This window comes from Heteronotia binoei, chromosome 1, assembly GCF_032191835.1.
Source record: "Heteronotia binoei isolate CCM8104 ecotype False Entrance Well chromosome 1, APGP_CSIRO_Hbin_v1, whole genome shotgun sequence".
Classification (NCBI taxonomy): domain Eukaryota; kingdom Metazoa; phylum Chordata; class Lepidosauria; order Squamata; family Gekkonidae; genus Heteronotia; species Heteronotia binoei.
This window is the reverse complement of record NC_083223.1, coordinates 83,149,503-83,166,682: the sequence shown is the minus strand read 5'-3', so window position 1 is coordinate 83,166,682 and position 17,180 is coordinate 83,149,503. Positions and strand designations below refer to the sequence as shown.

Here is a 17,180-nt window from a genome sequence, read left to right as displayed (position 1 = left end):
GGGGAAAATTTGTGTCATACTTTGTTTAAAGTGTACCATGTTCTTGAGCCCTCCAGCTCACCAAGGAACATTAATAGAGCTGCTGGCAGACCTGAAAAAATATTACCTGCCCTTTAATAGCTATTTCATATATGGAAGTGGCTAGTGAAGCTTTTCATCGCATGAAGGTAAATAAAATCTCTTGGTAAATTCATCCCAGTAGTTGGCACCCTAAATCTAAGTGAAGGAATGGGGGCAGCTTAATCATTCTTGGAGTAAAAAGAGTATAAAGGGCACCATTTTGCTTAGTCAAGAATTAAAACATTACTAAGTTAGAAAGACCTATTAAATCACCCATTTTTAATTAGTCAGTCACCAGTGGTTTTACATGAGTTCATTTGATTATATCTCTGAACTGGTAAATAATTTATTTTTCTTGGGTTAATAAAGTGTCCTTGATTTTGGCTTCCTTGAATTAAAACCGTTATAACTCTAGTTTAGGGGTGTGGTAATGGAATTTAGCACAGGATAAATAAATGGGGAAATGTTGGAGGGAGTGCAATTTCAGACTTTAATGCCTCTTCTTTCTGAATCCATTTCTTCAGATAGAGGTTTGCTTATTAGCTCATGCCATTCTATGAGAAAAGTGCATAGGCTAGTTCTGCACTATCTTTACCATGCTTTTAGCTTCCTTCTGTCATTGCACCCAAGCTATTTTGATAATGCATTCCTTTTGTTGGTGTGTTTGTACACTTATATAAGAGCATATTGAGTTCACCTGCACGGTCAGAGGCAAGAACAGAGATTCGCAAATGAGTCTGCTAACATGATGTGTCATTTTTCATTCAGCAAGTCTGGATTTTGTGAATTTAAATGGTTGTTTTGTTTAGTTTAGCTAATGTAGAAGAGCCTCTTTTAGAATGGATAGTGCATAGCCTGTGAAGAAATAAACTATTGCTGGATGACATTAACAGTCTTGAAACCTCTCCAGGTTCTAGATTTCCTCAGATGTACTTATGCATCTTTGATTCCAGGGAGTCTTGGGAACTTGCAAGATGATGAACACAACAGCTGATTTGAGAGAAGCCACCACATCCAGTTAGCCTAAGTGATCTGGTCTCCTAATTATAGGGAATGTTTGAAAGGTATATCCCAGGGATGGCCAAACTTGCTTAACTTAAGAGCCACACAAAAGGAAGGAAGGAAGGAAGGAAGGAAGGAAGGAAGGAAGGAAGGAAGGAAGGAAGGAAGGAAGGAAGGAAGGAAGGAAGGAAGGAAGGAAGGAAGGAAGGAAGGAAAATAGGTGGGGGAAGGAGAGAGAGAGGTGGAAAGAAAGCAAATTTAAATGTATTCTCCAAGCTGCTGGATGCCTTGGCTTGGATAAGTGATTTAAAGAGACAAAGGCTTTCTCAAAGCTGGCCGATGGGGCTGTGGGGACTCCGAGAACCATACAATATATGTATAGATCCAGGTAGGCAGCTGTGTTGGTCTGAAGCAATAGAACAAACTTGGAGTCCAGTAGCATCTTTAAGACCCACAAAGTTTTATTCAGAATGTAAGCTTTTGTGTGTTCGAAGCTCTAGTGGCCACACACAATTCTCAGCTCAAAACAGTCCAACCCATCATCAATGATTTACAGCCTCTATTGGACAATGACAGCTCTGTTTCACAAGTACTGGGGGGGCAAACCTTTTCTTGCACACAGACAACCCCACAATCTCAAACAACTCCTCACCCACAATAATGCAACCTCTCATTTGAGCATAGACACTGGAACCAGAGCTTGCAATAAACCCAAATGCCAACTTTGCTGCCACATACACTGGACTGAACAGCATTAACTACACCATTTCAGGCTCCTTCACTTGCTCATCTTCCAATATTATATATGCCATTAAATGCCAACAATGCCCTTCAGTTCTCTACATAGGACAAACAGGACAAATCATACACCAAAAGATAAATGGACACAAATCCAGCATCAGGAATTACAAAATTGATAAACTTGTAGGAGAACACTTCAACCTTCTAGGACACTCAATGGGTGGCCTCAAAGTTGCTGTTTTACTGCAAAGGAACTTCCACAGAATGGAGAGGGAAATTGCTGAATTGCAACTTATTATGAAACTTGGAACAAACACCTCCCCAGGACTGAAAAGGAATATTGTTTTCTTATCTCATTAATATGCTAAACCTATTCTCACCAAATACATCCAATGCATTCCTTTTTTAGAGTACTGTATCATAATAATGTCTGTGATATTATGCAATATAACAGAGTAGAAATCTCTCTGAAATAACTAGTCTTAGAAAAGGACGCTGTTAATTTAACCTATATTTAGAGGTATATATCCTCTGTATTCTAATGTACTTCTGTTATTATTTGAACAAAGCACACTTCAGCTTCATTCTGCAGAAAAATGTTGCTATCCAGCACACAAAAGCTTACATTCTCAATAAAACTTTCTTCTTCTCCCGAGCCTCAGTTTGGCCACCCCTGATATGTACCATGACAGCCTTGCTGAACCAAAGCAGGACTGGGTCTAACTGGTACCTGCATAGAAAGCCTGTTTTTATATATGCCATTGCATGTGTCATATATGTAAGGGCATGTATAACAACAGGATATAAATGCTGTGCAATCAGGCTATGGGTCAGAGTACCATTCTGCTGGACAGGAGTGGGAATAATTATTAGTTTTTCCAATTTGCTTTGCTTTCCATTTTGGCACAGAATATGAATTTAAAAGGCGTGACATAATAATGGGTGCATCAATAAATATTTGTTGTAGAGTAATATCAGTAATGCAAGACCAAACTCAGTATAGATCTCAAATTAGGAAACATTTTTGTAGTGACAGCTGCTGAGGTAGTGAGGGAGGTGGGATAACTAACACAAACAGTCATCCAGTTGCCATCATACAATACTGAATCAAATCCCTACACATTTTACCTTACATTCATTCCCCAAAGGTCCAAGTTCATATACTGGTTGGCTGAAAAGTGCGCAGAAAGTAGACTACATCTCAGCAATATATGCAATGCTTATGTTTCTATAGCATACTCAAAGAGTAAACTTGCAGTTCCATCCATAGGTTTCTGTCCCGAACCTGCAAACAGAAACATTGCACCAGAACAGGCTGAAACCAGCTTGTGAACTTCTCTTAAAGAAACAACTTTTCACATCACAATACCCTTAAAGCAAGTCTTTACTGAATTGTACCAGTTAGTGAAAAGTTTTCTAGCTGCTGTCCACATTGCACACTTGCCAAGACTATGCTCTGCCATCTTATTCATTAGAAACTGACAGGAGATGAGAATAGGCACCCCTGTCATGGAGGCATCCAACGATTGGCTGGGGGGGTGGGGGGAAGAAGTGTCAACTACTTTAGTATCATAAGGATTCCTTTAATGTTCCAGTCTCTTCCCAAAGAGAGCTTGATCTATACTTTTAGAACCATTGTTATGGAACCAGTTTCTGGCAAGTGTCCCCGCCCCCCCCCCCCCCAATCAAATCATAAAAGAGCTATGATCAGAAGCCCACCAAGTACGTTTGGAACTCCTTTTCCCAACCTCTCTTTTAAAGAACTATAGCTCTGTCCCAAAAAGGATGTGGTACCTCTAATCAATTATCTCACAGCCCTGACTTCCGTGGATCAATAGCACGCAGGCAGGATATAAATATTTAAAATAATTAAGCATAAAAATCAGATGCATAAATATGCACACAGTGCACATGACTTTTTCTTTTGGGCTAACCCAGAGATTAAATTTTAATTTATATCCTTGTCTTGTCTTTTTTTTAATAGTCGACCTCAAAGACAAAGAAGAGAAACACATGGAGAATCACACAAGCAAGGCAGGTACGCTACTAAAAAACGAAGTGTTATGATAGTTATTTGTACTCATCTCTTTCTTTCCATACTCAGTGGCAGTCAAACCAAAATACCTGAATAAAAAAACCAAAGGACTGTGCATGTGGCCACAGCATTCACGAAAAACAGTAGCACACTCTGCTTCATTATTTTCTTTTTTTACAAATGTTCAAAAATGTAACACATCATCTAAAATATGATTACAACAATTATATAATATTCATAATCTTTTAATTTTTACCCGTCAAGATCAATAGTAATGATTGTTTCCTATCTGATAATCAGTCACAAAAAGACTGTAATTTATAAAAGTCAGTTGACAAATATAACTCCTTACTCCATAAATTAAAAAAGTTTCCTGAGTTTTAAAAAAGAGGGGGTTTTTTACACATCCACTTCTTAATCTTACTGATCCAATTCATTTCACTATTATGCTAGATAACCAGAATGGTGAGGCTGACCAAATGTTGGCTGAAACTGAAACCAACCAAGATGGAGGTTCTGTAACATGGTGTGTGTGTGTGGGGGGGGGGGGTAGTGCAGCTCTAATACTGGCCCAAGCCGTCAAGGGTTTGGGCATGGTCTTGGACACCTCCTTAACTGTGGAGGCCTGGATCACAAATGTTGCAAAATGAGCATTTTTCCAACTACTCCAGCCAAAGCAACTGGCCCCTTTCCTTTCTCCCCCTGACCGAGCCACAGTAATCCACACAATTAGGATTGCCAAGCCCCCTGCTGCCTCCGGCAGGGGACTTTTTGGATCTTCTGTTAATTTATATTCCATCATACAGTACTTTCTTTCAGAATTTTTAAACCAAGAGACATAACCACCCTATGGATGGAGGAGGTAGGAATCTGTTCTGCTTGATCCACACTTCCAAGATCTACTTCATTCTACTTTATTATCTCACACTTAGCCATGCACTCTTCTCTGCACTTCATGGCATGATTCAGATGAAACAGCTAATCATGAAGTACCATTACATGAATGAGTCTCATGGTATCTCCTCCCCCTACTTTGTTTCCTGTCACAAATGGCCAAGAGGGATAGTTTCAGCCCTCTCAGCCTGGAGGAAGTGGACAGGATTCTCTTATCTGCACGCCCAACAACCTGTAAATTGGACCCATGCCCCTCCTGGCTTATTAAATCTTGCCAGAGGGAGCTTAGATATCCTGTACGGGATATCATAAATAGATCCCTGACGGAAGGGCACTTTCCAACACCGCTTAAAGAGGTGGTGGTCCGTCCCCTCTTGAAAAAAACATCATTAGACCCGGCCCAATTGGCACATTATCGGCCGGTCTCAAATTTGCTCTTTTTGGGCAAACTTATCGAGAGGGCAGTGGCTTCCTGGAGCGTGACGATCTAGCAACGGTGATCCATGCAACGGTCACCTCGAGGTTGGACTACTGCAATGCCCTCTACATGGGGCTGCCCCTGTGCCGAACCCAGAAATTGCAGTTGGTGCAGAACGCTGCCGCCCGGTTGTTATTGGGGCTCCCAAGACGGGAGCACATTCAGCCGGGGCTTCGGGTTCTGCACTGGCTGCCAATACTTTATCGAGTTTGGTACAAGGTGCTGGTCATTACCTTTAAAGCCCTATATGGCCTAGGACCTGCCTACCTTATATTCTTATGTTAGATTTTATATGCTGTAAGCCGCCCTGAGCCACCTGGTGGGAAGGGCGGGATATAAATCACAAATAAAACTAAAAAAACTAATTAGTTATTTCCACTTTCATGGCAAACGATATCTGAATTACTAAACTATTTAGTGTTCCCTGCAAATGTGAATTCCAAACGTATTAAAGAACTAGTAAGTTTATTATAACTGTTTTAGACCAGCACAAAGCACAGACACATGAATTACATGATCATGGGAACAATACAATAAAAACCCCCCAGAAATTCACTAATCAAGATATACAGTCAGGTAATAAAAAAATCATTAAATTATTAAAAATAGTTAAGATTAATCTAAAATATATAAAACTTTCTGGCAAATTTTACAAGCAGCTGTGAGATATTTCAACTAAGGACAGTAACCTGTGAATTTTCACTTATGTCACATTTTGACAGACTCCAAATCTAAGCAACCAGGATATCTTCTAAGTTAAGAAAGAATAAAATTAGAGAATGGATTTCTTGATATAAAGAGCTGTAGAGTAAAACATGTTCTATTGTTTAAACCTCTCCTGTACCACAGGGACAGGACCTCTGTGTCATAGGCACATTTTTATATTGTCCCTCCGAGATTAACTCTCCAAGGGTTGGGAGAGGAAGGCAGCCGGGGCAACAACATACCTGGAATTCTCTGAGGCCTGGCAAGTTGGTGTTTGTTTAAAGAACTATTTGTAATCATAATTGGTATGGAAAAGACAAACCATAACTTGCAGGTTCAGATGTAATAGGAAACTGTTGTTTGCCATGAAAGCCAAAATAACTAATTTACTGGCTATGTGTAAGAGCAGGAAGAAACACAAGTGAAATTCCTACAATGTTCATTCATAATACAGTAGCATGGTTTGCTCTGAGCTTCTGTTTCATGCAGCAGGCAAAAGAACTCTCAGCCCAATTCCTTAAATACACATACTCATAAATATTCCTACACAACTACCAAAATATTCATATAAATGGTAATTCATGAATCAGGCATGAAAGTGACAGAAGGAAATGGGGCAAACAGGTGACAGCCAGATGTCGATCCATTTCATGGTATGACAGGCTGAAAAAAAGCAATGAATGTGCACTGACATCAGGGACAATGTTTAGCTATGTGAATCAGTTTATAGACCCTGAACAACCACCCTTGCTTTCAAATCCGATCCAGGCAGCAGATTAGTTTGCTTTAAATGTGTCCCCCTCCCCCCCAAAAAATCTGAAGTTCCCCCCCTCTCCATTCTGATCTAGTACTTTGAATCTAAAGTAGACACTCTGAGAATAAATAATGCGCTATCGAGTCACAGCCAACTCACGATGAGTCCATCCACAGGGTGTTCAGGCAATAGATAAGCAGAAGTGGTTTGCCATTGCCTTCGTCTGCATAGATGTCTGCATAGATGTACCTAGGGATTAACAACCCCCTGAGCAACTCATATTTTGCACTGTTTACCATCTCACAGTTGAAATTTACAAGTACTTAAAAGCAAAAAAATCTCACAACATGAACTCATGCTCCCCCACATTAGTCTAATCGGTCACTTTAATTAACCATAGCTAATATATTCATCAAAGCCGGAAAAGCTCAAATGGTACAGTTTGTGACAGATCATAGCCAGAGGCCCTACTGAGAGGAAAAGAAGGTTGAGCGACAACCGTTCTCTATTGGAGCAGCCATTCCCTTCGCCCTGCCTCGCCTGCTGTTGCCCCTCTTTGAAGGAGTGTTTTGGTTGTTGTTTAAAATATTCTTAAGAACATGTGTTTATATATGCACTTTTGCACATCGTATTAGCAAGGACAGTTTCGAAGTATGCTTTAAATAACTGTTAACGGATCAAATAATCATCATGTTGTAAACACAGAGTCAAAGATGGGGGTGAAGTAGTGAATTACCTCATCTCTCCTTCAAGGTCACAGCTGGCACACATCCGACCCCTGGGAATAGTCACTGTATAGAAAGACTGCACAAGTGAATTTGTTCCTGAAGCAGACTAATTTGTGAGCTGCCCAGCTAAATCTAACCCATCACTAGCTGTGGGTTCTGGTCTGTCAGATGCTTTCTATCCCTTGTTTTGACCACCTCAGGTAGGTGTCCAAAATGAGTTTTCAGTCATCTGCCATAAATGCCTGCCTGATACATGCTGCTTTTAGCTTGGAAGGCTGCAAGGCATGCCATCTGCTCTGGAGTAAGAGCTTTGCTGCTTCCCTTCTCCCGCCTTTACTGCTTGTTTTGCCTTTTTTCCCTTAAGAAATGTGGAACAGGAGCTGGTCATTTATTCCATTCATACGCTTGGGCATCTTGCTCCAATCCTACTGGCTTAGTTGCCAATTCATTCATTTTGCCCCTGGGTTGCAACCGGTAGGCTTTTATTTGAGGTATTGTTTCCTTAATACCTATGACAAAACTATCTTAGACGTGCTTACAACTGACTTCTTAATTTTCTCCCATATTTGCTCAGCAATGAAAGATAGATAGACTTCACAAGTGAATTTGTTCCTGAAACAGACTAATTTGTGAGCTGCCCTGCTATCATATATCCCCATGACTTAATCAGTGTTCTTACTGCAGAGCAAAGACAGCAGGATTTGATATGTATTTTACCATTCATGTAAAATTGTGATGGCTCTTGTTAGAAAAATCAAATAATCAAGCATAGCTCATGCATACCCTTTTTCGAAGTCAGGCCTTTTTTTCTGCCGGAGCCCACAGGAGCAGAGCTCTGCCTAGGCTGGCTGGGGCTCCAGCTGGCCCGACCCGCCATGCTACAGCCATGTGCTCCCAGGCCAGGCGGTGTGTCTTAATATGCAAATGAGCTCCTGCTAGGCTTTTTCTACAAAAAACCCCCACTGCTTAAAGTTACTTCCTCTGCAACCTCACTCAGGAAACCGGCCCTACAACAATCAAGGACTAGAGATACACTCCTCCTAACCAAGTAAGGTTATGTCACCAGTTCATTGGGAAATCCTGAGGCTTGACTGTTTATATGCCTTTCAGTCTCCCCCACACCAATGTAAAGGCTTGGTTTATTCTTCCCTACTCCACAGAGTTGGTGTTCCATAACTTTTTAGAAGCAGCATACTCAATTTAGAGAAGAATGGATTACAGATCAATAATTGTTGGTTTTCCCTCACATAGCCCAATACTAAAACGAAGTCCTGATATTACCAAATCACCGTTGACAAAGTCAGAACAGCTTCTAAGAATAGATGACCATGACTTCAGCATGCGACCTGGTTTTGGAGGTAATGATGCACAAAGCTCTAATGATACTCTTCTTTTCTTCACTGCATTTTATAAAAGTACATTTTATTGGTTTCTTTAGAAATCATGGGGAAATCAACACTTACAGGGAAGCTCTGTCATTTTCACTAGCCTATAATGGAACTTCTTCAGTACCAAAAGACTTCCATGAGTGAGTAAGGCAGAGATGGCCAACTGATGGCTTGCGTGCCCCCAAAACAATTTCCCTGCCTCCTTCCCTTTCTTCCTGGTAGTACTGTCATATTTTAAAGAAAGTGTATTCAAAAGTTGTACTCCGTGGGAAAAGAAGTTTCTAAGGTTTATCAAGCAGAAATAGTCCACAGTTAATGTTCCAATTTTGTTTTGTTTTTTCATGCAATAGCCAAGTGAGGTTAGCTTGTCAGCTTTGCAGAATAATGAAATTATTGCAGCCTCATGATAGGAGGCAATTTTGAATGGCAAAACAAACTAACTACGAAACACTTCCAGCCCCAGGTCTACTGTCTGAGGAACAGAAAAACTGGCAAGCACTGTCCTAAAATTTTCCTTAGCAAAAGGAAACAAGCAGATTGTCAGTTATGGATATTAAATAATCATAACATGAAGCTTAACTTTTCTTTTAAAAATGTTATGAGGTCAGTTCATATTTCTCTCTAGGTGACATGGTTGCATGGATCCCACAAATTAATCATGATTTTCCCATTTGTTGATGACTTCCCCCACTTGCTGAGTCGCTGGGGCTCTCTATTTAGGGAACAAGTTCCCCATCATATATCATCGGCATTTAGCCAGGAGCCATGTGGTTAATAAAGATGCTTTCTCTCTAAGAGGTGTTAATCTTCCCCTTCCTGTCAGCACCATCTTAAGTAAAATCACAGGCCCCATGATTGACCCTTGTCAAACCCAGAAGGAAAGCACATCTGAAAAGGTAGACAGTTAGCAAAAGTCTATAAAGCTCTCCATCCAGGGAACTCAAGTGTGCATCTGGTAGAATCATTCACTAGGGTGGCCGCTGTTGATGGGATGTGTGCTGGGTGCCCTCACATAGAGTTGAGTGAGCTATGCATTTCTTCCACCCGCTCAGCAGTACAGATGCTTTTAACAAAATGATCCCTCACAGAAGCGCAGACAGTGATAGCTGGATGAGAGATGAATGAAGGAGCATGCAAGTTTGAGAAACAAGTTCAGTTTGGGGGTGATAGGGAATTCCTGTTACTTTTCCTTGCCTGGCTCCTTTTCAAATGGCTGCCAAGTGGTGGCAGTGGATTACTGTATCCAATCCATCCAGGGTTAACAAGGGCAGGCAGAAGGGGAATCAGAAGGGATGGGGGAGTGCAGGCCTGTCGAGAGGCTTGTGAGCAGACGCCCTGTCACTTCTTCCAATGGTATTGAAATCCCTGTGGGTTTAAGTAACTGCAACCACTTTTGTGTGTACATATAAGCAACAAACACATCATTTTGCTGACCTGGGCTTTTCATTACAGGAAGAATATTTATATTGTTCTGTGTTAATATTTCACTCTAAGCATTGTAGTCATGTGCTACAGACATCCAAGCTTTTAGACTAGAGGATTAGGAGAGCATGCTTCTTTACAGCCTACTGGATTAAAGAATGTTGTAATTTATCTACACTTTCATGGCTGACAGATGGTAATTCAAATCCGAAATACTATTATGCCCCATGATTGGGCAAGTTTATTATTATTAAAGCTTGGTATACGCAATTCCATTCAATTAGTTGTAAAAGGGTTTTTGTTTCAGGACTGTTCATTAATATTTAGGCTATTAGCAGACCTCCTGTTCTGCAACTGCAACATCAACAGTCATAGCAGAAAGTGTGTTTCTGTTTTTAAAAAGTGATCCTTATTGAAAATGAAAATCCAGTACTTTGGATTAGGTCCCACAGATCTATTCTGCTAATGGACAGTTTCCCCAGTGCAAAGAGACTTCTCCTGGCACAAAAGAGTCTGCCATTAGCAGAACACAGCCATGGGATCCAGTCCTATAACCTGATATATAAAATCATGAAGTAATAAATGGTTCATTTGTAAGGCTGCTTACACAGATACACATTCATGACTGGATGAGTACAACATTGTAGTAGCTTGCATGTACAAGGCAGCCTTCTCAGGTTAAACACACTAAGATTTCATGTCACTTGGTTGAAGTCCACTGCAATTATTATTGTAGAGATCACCCACTTTTACTGCATTGCCATATGCCTTGTAATATACTTTCTATCTTCGGTATCAGGCAGTTTGTTGTTTGCATTGTTCTCTAATTCTGTAATCCTGCAACTGCATTGTTCAGTGTCTTAATGCTGTCTCATCACACTGTTTTATATCCTGTAATCATCCTTGTGTCCTAATGAAAAGCAGGCTATAAGTAGAGTAAATAAATAAGTAAGCTTTTCAATTAGGCAGTTATCATAATCAGTTGAGAGGTATGAGAAACTGAGGGCTGTGTAAACTCTGTGTAAATCGGCCATAGGTATTATGGCTGCTTTCACATGTCCCCCCCCCCCCGCCCACACACATACACTTCTACAAGAATCCAGCATGTGCCACATTTTTCCCCTTCTTATTCTTTTTTGAAAGAAGATAATAATAACCACCATCACCACCACCACCATTTTGGGGGACCTTATAGATGACATTTTGCTTTTTCTGACCACGTAGGGCTGATAGGTATTTCTCCTTTGTTTCAGCTCAAATGAGGAAATGAAGAGGGGGCTGCAAGGGAAGTATCCTGTGGATGCCCACCCACAACTGATCCAGGGATAGGGGGCATAGCTAAGTCCCATATTTCCCCTTCCAGGGGAACAGCAGCAAGCAGAGCAGGAATAGGGCATGTGAACACCACCCCTGCCCCACTCTTCCCCACTTGCTGCTGCTTCCTCAGTAAGGTGGTTTTTCCCCCTATGGAAGCACCCTATGACTAGGGTTGACGTTTTAATGTTCTTATTCTTAGTATTTTGCATTTCATGCCATGCAAGTTATTGTGAACTTATTGTCAGTGAGGCCTAATATCAAATCAGTTTGGTCAAGGGGCTACTATGGTTTGCGCATTCAGATATTAACACTTAACCAGGGTTTGGCCACAGTCTGTGGTTTGGGGTTATGTTGAACCATTCCTTTGGTTTGTCAGAAATTGAATCTATGCCATCAGATTCTCCCACCAAATTCCTTTGGTTGCTTAACTTTCTTAACTTAACTTGGTTGCTCTGTTGCTTAACTTTCTCCTCAGTTGTTGCAGGATGAAGATGGATGTCTGTCTTCATTTGATGGGAAAGGTAGATGAGTAATAGATTATAAGAAAGAAATAGGTGGGAGGTACAGCAGAACTAAACCAGGAGATGGGGAAAGTTCCAGTTTAAGAAAATCCTGGTGTTCTCAATATTAAAAAAACCCTTTTAAAAAGACAAAAAAGAGGTTTACTTTCCAGAGAGACTAAACTGGCATACTTCTATAAATCATTGTTGGTTGCAGGATGTAAAAATATTATTTTTATTGGGGCTGGTGGAACAAATGCGGGGAATTCATTGTGGTCTAATAACCTGGAACTTGGGCTATGTGAGCTATGTAAATTTCACACCTCAGTTGTAGAACAGAGGCGATTCAGGGTAATTTTGTCACTTAGTTACTTTCACATTTGCACATATACCTGACTATTGCAATCTGCTGTCTTTTTAGAGAGAGCAGACTGGCATAAAATGGGACATGTATGTGGTCCATTATTTATAATGTATTTATTAAATTTCTAGACCTCCCTCCGCTGCAGGGAGGGCTCAGGGTGGTGTAAAACAGCAAAAACACATTCATAATTAAAATACACAGGACAATAAAATATAACAATAATCCTAATTAGATGGCACAAGACTACATCATATTGTGCTGCTGCCTCGCTAGGGGGAGGCAGGAACAGGAGTGCCAGGGGAGCAGATGGAAATGTCCTCAACCAAATGCCTGGTGAAACATCTCTGCCTTGCAGGCCCCGTGGAACTGCATTAGGTCCTGCAGGGCATGCATGTTACTTGGCAGAGAGTTCTGCTAGGTTGAAGCCAGGGCCAAAAATGCCCTGGCTTTGGTCAAGGACAGCAGGATGTCTCTCAGGCCAGGGATCACCAATGGATTCTTATCAGCAGAATGCAGTGTTCTGGGGGGGGGGGGGTCACCAGGAGAGGTGATCCCAAAGGTATGTGGTTCCCTGACCATATAGACCCTTAAAGATTAATACCAAGACCATGAACCTGATCTGGTACTCCACCTGAAGCCAGTGCAGCTCGTGCAGTACAGGTTGAATATGTGGCCTTTGCAGGGTTTCTGTCAGAACCTGTGCTGCCACATTCTGAATCAGTTAGAGTTTCTAGGTCAGTCTCAAGGGTAGCCCTGTGCAGGCCAAGTTGCAGTACACTAGTCTGGAGGTGACCATTGCATGGATTACTGTAGTTAGGTCAGGGTAAGACAGGTAGGAGGCCATTTGCTGATCTCGTGCAGCTGGAAAAATGCCAATCTGGCAATATTTGTGAGATCTAGGCCTCCACTGATAAGGAGGCATCCAAGACTACACTCAGGTTCTTGACAGTTGGTGCTGGTTTTGGGGGCACCCCAGCACCCCAAGCCTGAGTCCCACTCACCAGCCACTAGTTCTGTTTCAACCATCCCACCACAGCCTCCAGCCCCTCAGCCAGATTCATTGGGGTGGTATCTGGCCAGCGGCCCATCAACAGATACAGCTGGATGTCATATGTGTACTCGTGACACCCCAGCCCAAAATTCCACACCAGCTGGGCAACGGGGTGCATGTAGATGTTTATTTATTTATATTTATTTTTGGATTTCTATTCCACCCGCTCCAAAAATGTTAACATTAGAGAGAGGATTGCCCCCTGGTGTATCTAGTTGACACCCTGTCTCCTAACACCACCCTCTGTCCCTGACCTTGGAGAAATGAGATAAGCCACTTCAAGACTGCCCCATGGATTCCTATGTCAGCAAGGTCAAAAGATCAGGATCAACTGTGTAAAATGCTGCTGTAAGATCAAGCATTAACACCAACACCAACCTGCCTCAGTCCAGCTGTTTGTAAAGACAGTTTTTGAGGGTAACCAGTGCTATATCCACCCCATGGCTGGGGAGGAAGCTGGATTGGAATGAGTCCACCACTGATGCATCTTCCAGGAAATTTTGAGTTGTACTGCCACTGCTTTCTTAATTACCTGACCCAGAAAAAAAAGAGTAAGACTGGGCAGTAATTGGAAGGATCTGCAGGGTCCAAAGATGGCTTCTTCAAGAGAGGTACTACCACAGCCTCTTTTTATCCCTCTGGATAGGCCCCCATATCCAGAGACAGATTGATAATGTCCACCAGGGAACCCCATATTCTGTCACCACTGGCTTTCACCAGCCATGAGGGCAATGCGCAATGGACCTAAGAGGCATGTAGTCAGCCTAACTGCACCCAGAATCCTGTCAATTGTATGTGTAGGATTTCCAGTCGGAGTTGAGTACCTGAATCAGCCCATATCATAGAGGCAAATGGCAAGTGATAAAAAAAAATAAATTAACGCTTGAACAGTGTTTGGATACTTTCTTGGTAGTAAATGATATGCAATTGACGTGGGGTTGCCAAGTCCCCCACGGCCTCCTTCCAAGACACTCTAGCAATTTGGGAGGAAAACTCTGGTACCATAGAGTCCCATGGCACCTCTCAAATGCTAGAGCATCTGGGAAAACCAGTTTTTCCAAATGCTCCTATAGTGGCTGGTGTGTGATGTTTCTGGTGCGATGACGTCACTTGCGAGTGACATCATTGTGCTGGGGGCATCAGGAGAGGATCCCCCTGCCAGCCCAATGTGGGCTGGTGGGTTGCAGACTTTCCGGGTGGGAGAACCCCTGCCTGGCCCAGGAGCTTGGCAGCCCTAAATCAACATAGGATTTTATCATCCGTTATGCAGTAACTGCTTGTAGTCTTTCAGTGTTTTTTTTTTGTAGAAAAAGCCCAGCAGGAGCTCATTTGCATATAAGGCCACACCATCTGGCCTGGGAGAATGTGGCTACTGCATGGTGGGTCAGGCCAGTCAGAGCCTTGGCCAGCCCAAGTGATGTTCTGCTCCTGTGGGCTCTGGCAGAAAAAAGCCTTGAGTCTTCTGATAGACAACATTTACTCAAAATAAATTTGCTTGGCAGTTTGCTCATTTGCCTTCTCTGCAAGGATTCTGCTGCGACCTGAACATGTTTTGTCCTGCACCTTTCTGAGTATTCCTTCTGATGTTTATTGTGTTTTTGTGTTTCTGTAGGCCCTGCAATTCCTGTTGGAGTAGATGTACAAGTTGAAAGCTTGGATAGTATTTCAGAGGTAGACATGGTAAGTGCCAAGCTGATGATTTGTACAAAGAAGTCCAGATTCATATTTTGGGATTATGTATTAACATATTTTCAACTCCTCACTTCTCTAAGTGGCAGACAGTTTCAGGAAGACTGCGTTCTAGGGGATCAGTTCGCTTGTGAAGACAGAAGACAGAAACATATGTGATTTGTAATAAGATTTTTGTAACAGATGAGCATGCACGCAGATGGGGTGCTAACTTAGGGGAAGAGTGGGAGGTTAAAACAGCCATGGAACAAGCCGAATAGCTTCTCTGGCATTGCCAGTACCATAGATGTACCCACTTCAGAACCAGCCAGCAGCACCCGTTTTGGGCTGAGTTCAAAACAAGCAGCACCTGAGGTGTTTGCTGTACTGCTGAGGTTCAGTTCACTTCTAGTCATTAAAAGGAGCATGGTCCTTTTAAATGTGATGGCCAGAACTCTCTTTGGGGATCAATCATGCTTGTTACGACTTTACTCCTGACTCCACCCCCAAAGTCCTCAGATATTTCTTGAGTCATAACTGGCAACCCTAGACCACAGGGAGGGGGAGATTGCACAGCCACTTCCTCTGCAAGGCAGAGCCAGCAGGCTTGTGCCCACTATTCCTCCCTGAGTGTTCAGTGAATGTGTGAGGCTGCAGTGTGTGTACAGGGCTTATGTTGAGGCTCACACTCAGTGAAAGGGGCTGCTGGAATTGGTTGGGAAAGCCTCCACACGTCCATCAAAATGTGTAAAATGGAACTGTTTCTGAGGGCATTTTTAATAAAGGGAATAAGGCTGTAGTAAAATGGATTTCTTTAAGAGGATGCATTACAAAGGAAGAAGGACTGTTTATTGTATGCATTTCTTGTTTTACTGCATTTTCTAATTTCCACAATACAGTTTTTGCATTTCTAATGTCATATTTTATATAGTTTTACTGCTTTGTTTTCTAACTTTTTTATTTCAGTCATTCCATTGTCTTTTATGATTGCTGTTGCATTGCTACATTTTGTAATCTGCCTTAAGTCTCAGTGGAAAAGGTGGACTATAAATAAGTAAATAAATAATACAGTGATGGGCTGTTCTTGCCACATGGAAGTGGCTCCACCATCCTGCCAGCAACATCTGTAAGGAAAGGGGTGGATGGCTGTACTGACTACAAAATGTGGTGAAATCAACATAGCTTTATTCCAAACAGATGGATGAACTTATAAATAGTTATTTTTATATCCTTGAAATTCATAAAAATAGATTTTAGAAATATTTAATTTGTTCTAGCGGTTCTATACTGGCTCATTCTTTATCCTACTATTCCCTCAGAGTTGGACCCAAATGTTCTTTTCTGCACTTCCACCAGCAGGAAGGAGCTTCCCCCTTTTCTGCTGCAACTCACTGAATGCTCTTCCTGCAAATGTTTCCTTTTGGGGATAGTAGACCTTCAGGAACAGTATGGGGTGTGAAATTAAAATCTGCAGCATAAAGGGAGGAGGGATCAGCAAAAATTACCCCCTCCCCCAACTCGTGGGAAACAACCTTGGAACTCATCCTATTTTTAGCATGGAGGAAAATGGTCCCCCCCCCCACACCATTGATTGAAGGCAGCCTGTTTTAGAAGAGCATACTTATTTTCCCACAAAGCCTCTAAATATGACTCTACAATAGGATATATTCTTGCTATATATCCAGTCTCAAACATAAAATATATTGTGATCTCACAGTAAAGTGCATTTAAAATCTATTTCAGCTTCCACTGATTTAAAAAGTTGGTTTGGGTGGTTATTGATTGCTATTCGTAATACTTTTTAAAGCATTTAAAAGAAACAGTGCACGCTGTCAGAAAGCACAGCTACAAATCTCTTGGTGAGTTAAAGATTAATTAGCCTTAGATGTTGACTCAGTACCTTAATTTCAAATCCTGTTGTCCAGTGAACAAAATGTTCTGTTCAACTAGGGTAAGTGGGGGGGGGGGGAGGAAGTTGAGGCAGAGGGTTTCTTAACAGCAGCCTACAAATAGTTTCAGTAAAGTGCATTTTTCCAGGCCTGTGCATTTAGGGTTGCCAATCCCCAGATGGGG

At 41.8% G+C, this 17,180-nt stretch overlaps 1 protein-coding gene across 1 annotated transcript in view; it reads left to right on the top strand.

Moving 5' to 3' along the window:
* The window catches only part of GABRR1 (gamma-aminobutyric acid type A receptor subunit rho1), a 57,539-nt gene that overhangs the window by 18,084 nt on the left and 22,275 nt on the right, over nt 1–17,180 (top strand). Inside the window, exons 2-4 of the mRNA XM_060237009.1 lie at nt 3,788–3,841; nt 8,649–8,755; nt 15,052–15,119. Coding sequence (XP_060092992.1) covers nt 3,788–3,841; nt 8,649–8,755; nt 15,052–15,119 — 229 coding nt within the window. The remainder of the gene's footprint in view (nt 1–3,787; nt 3,842–8,648; nt 8,756–15,051; nt 15,120–17,180) is intronic.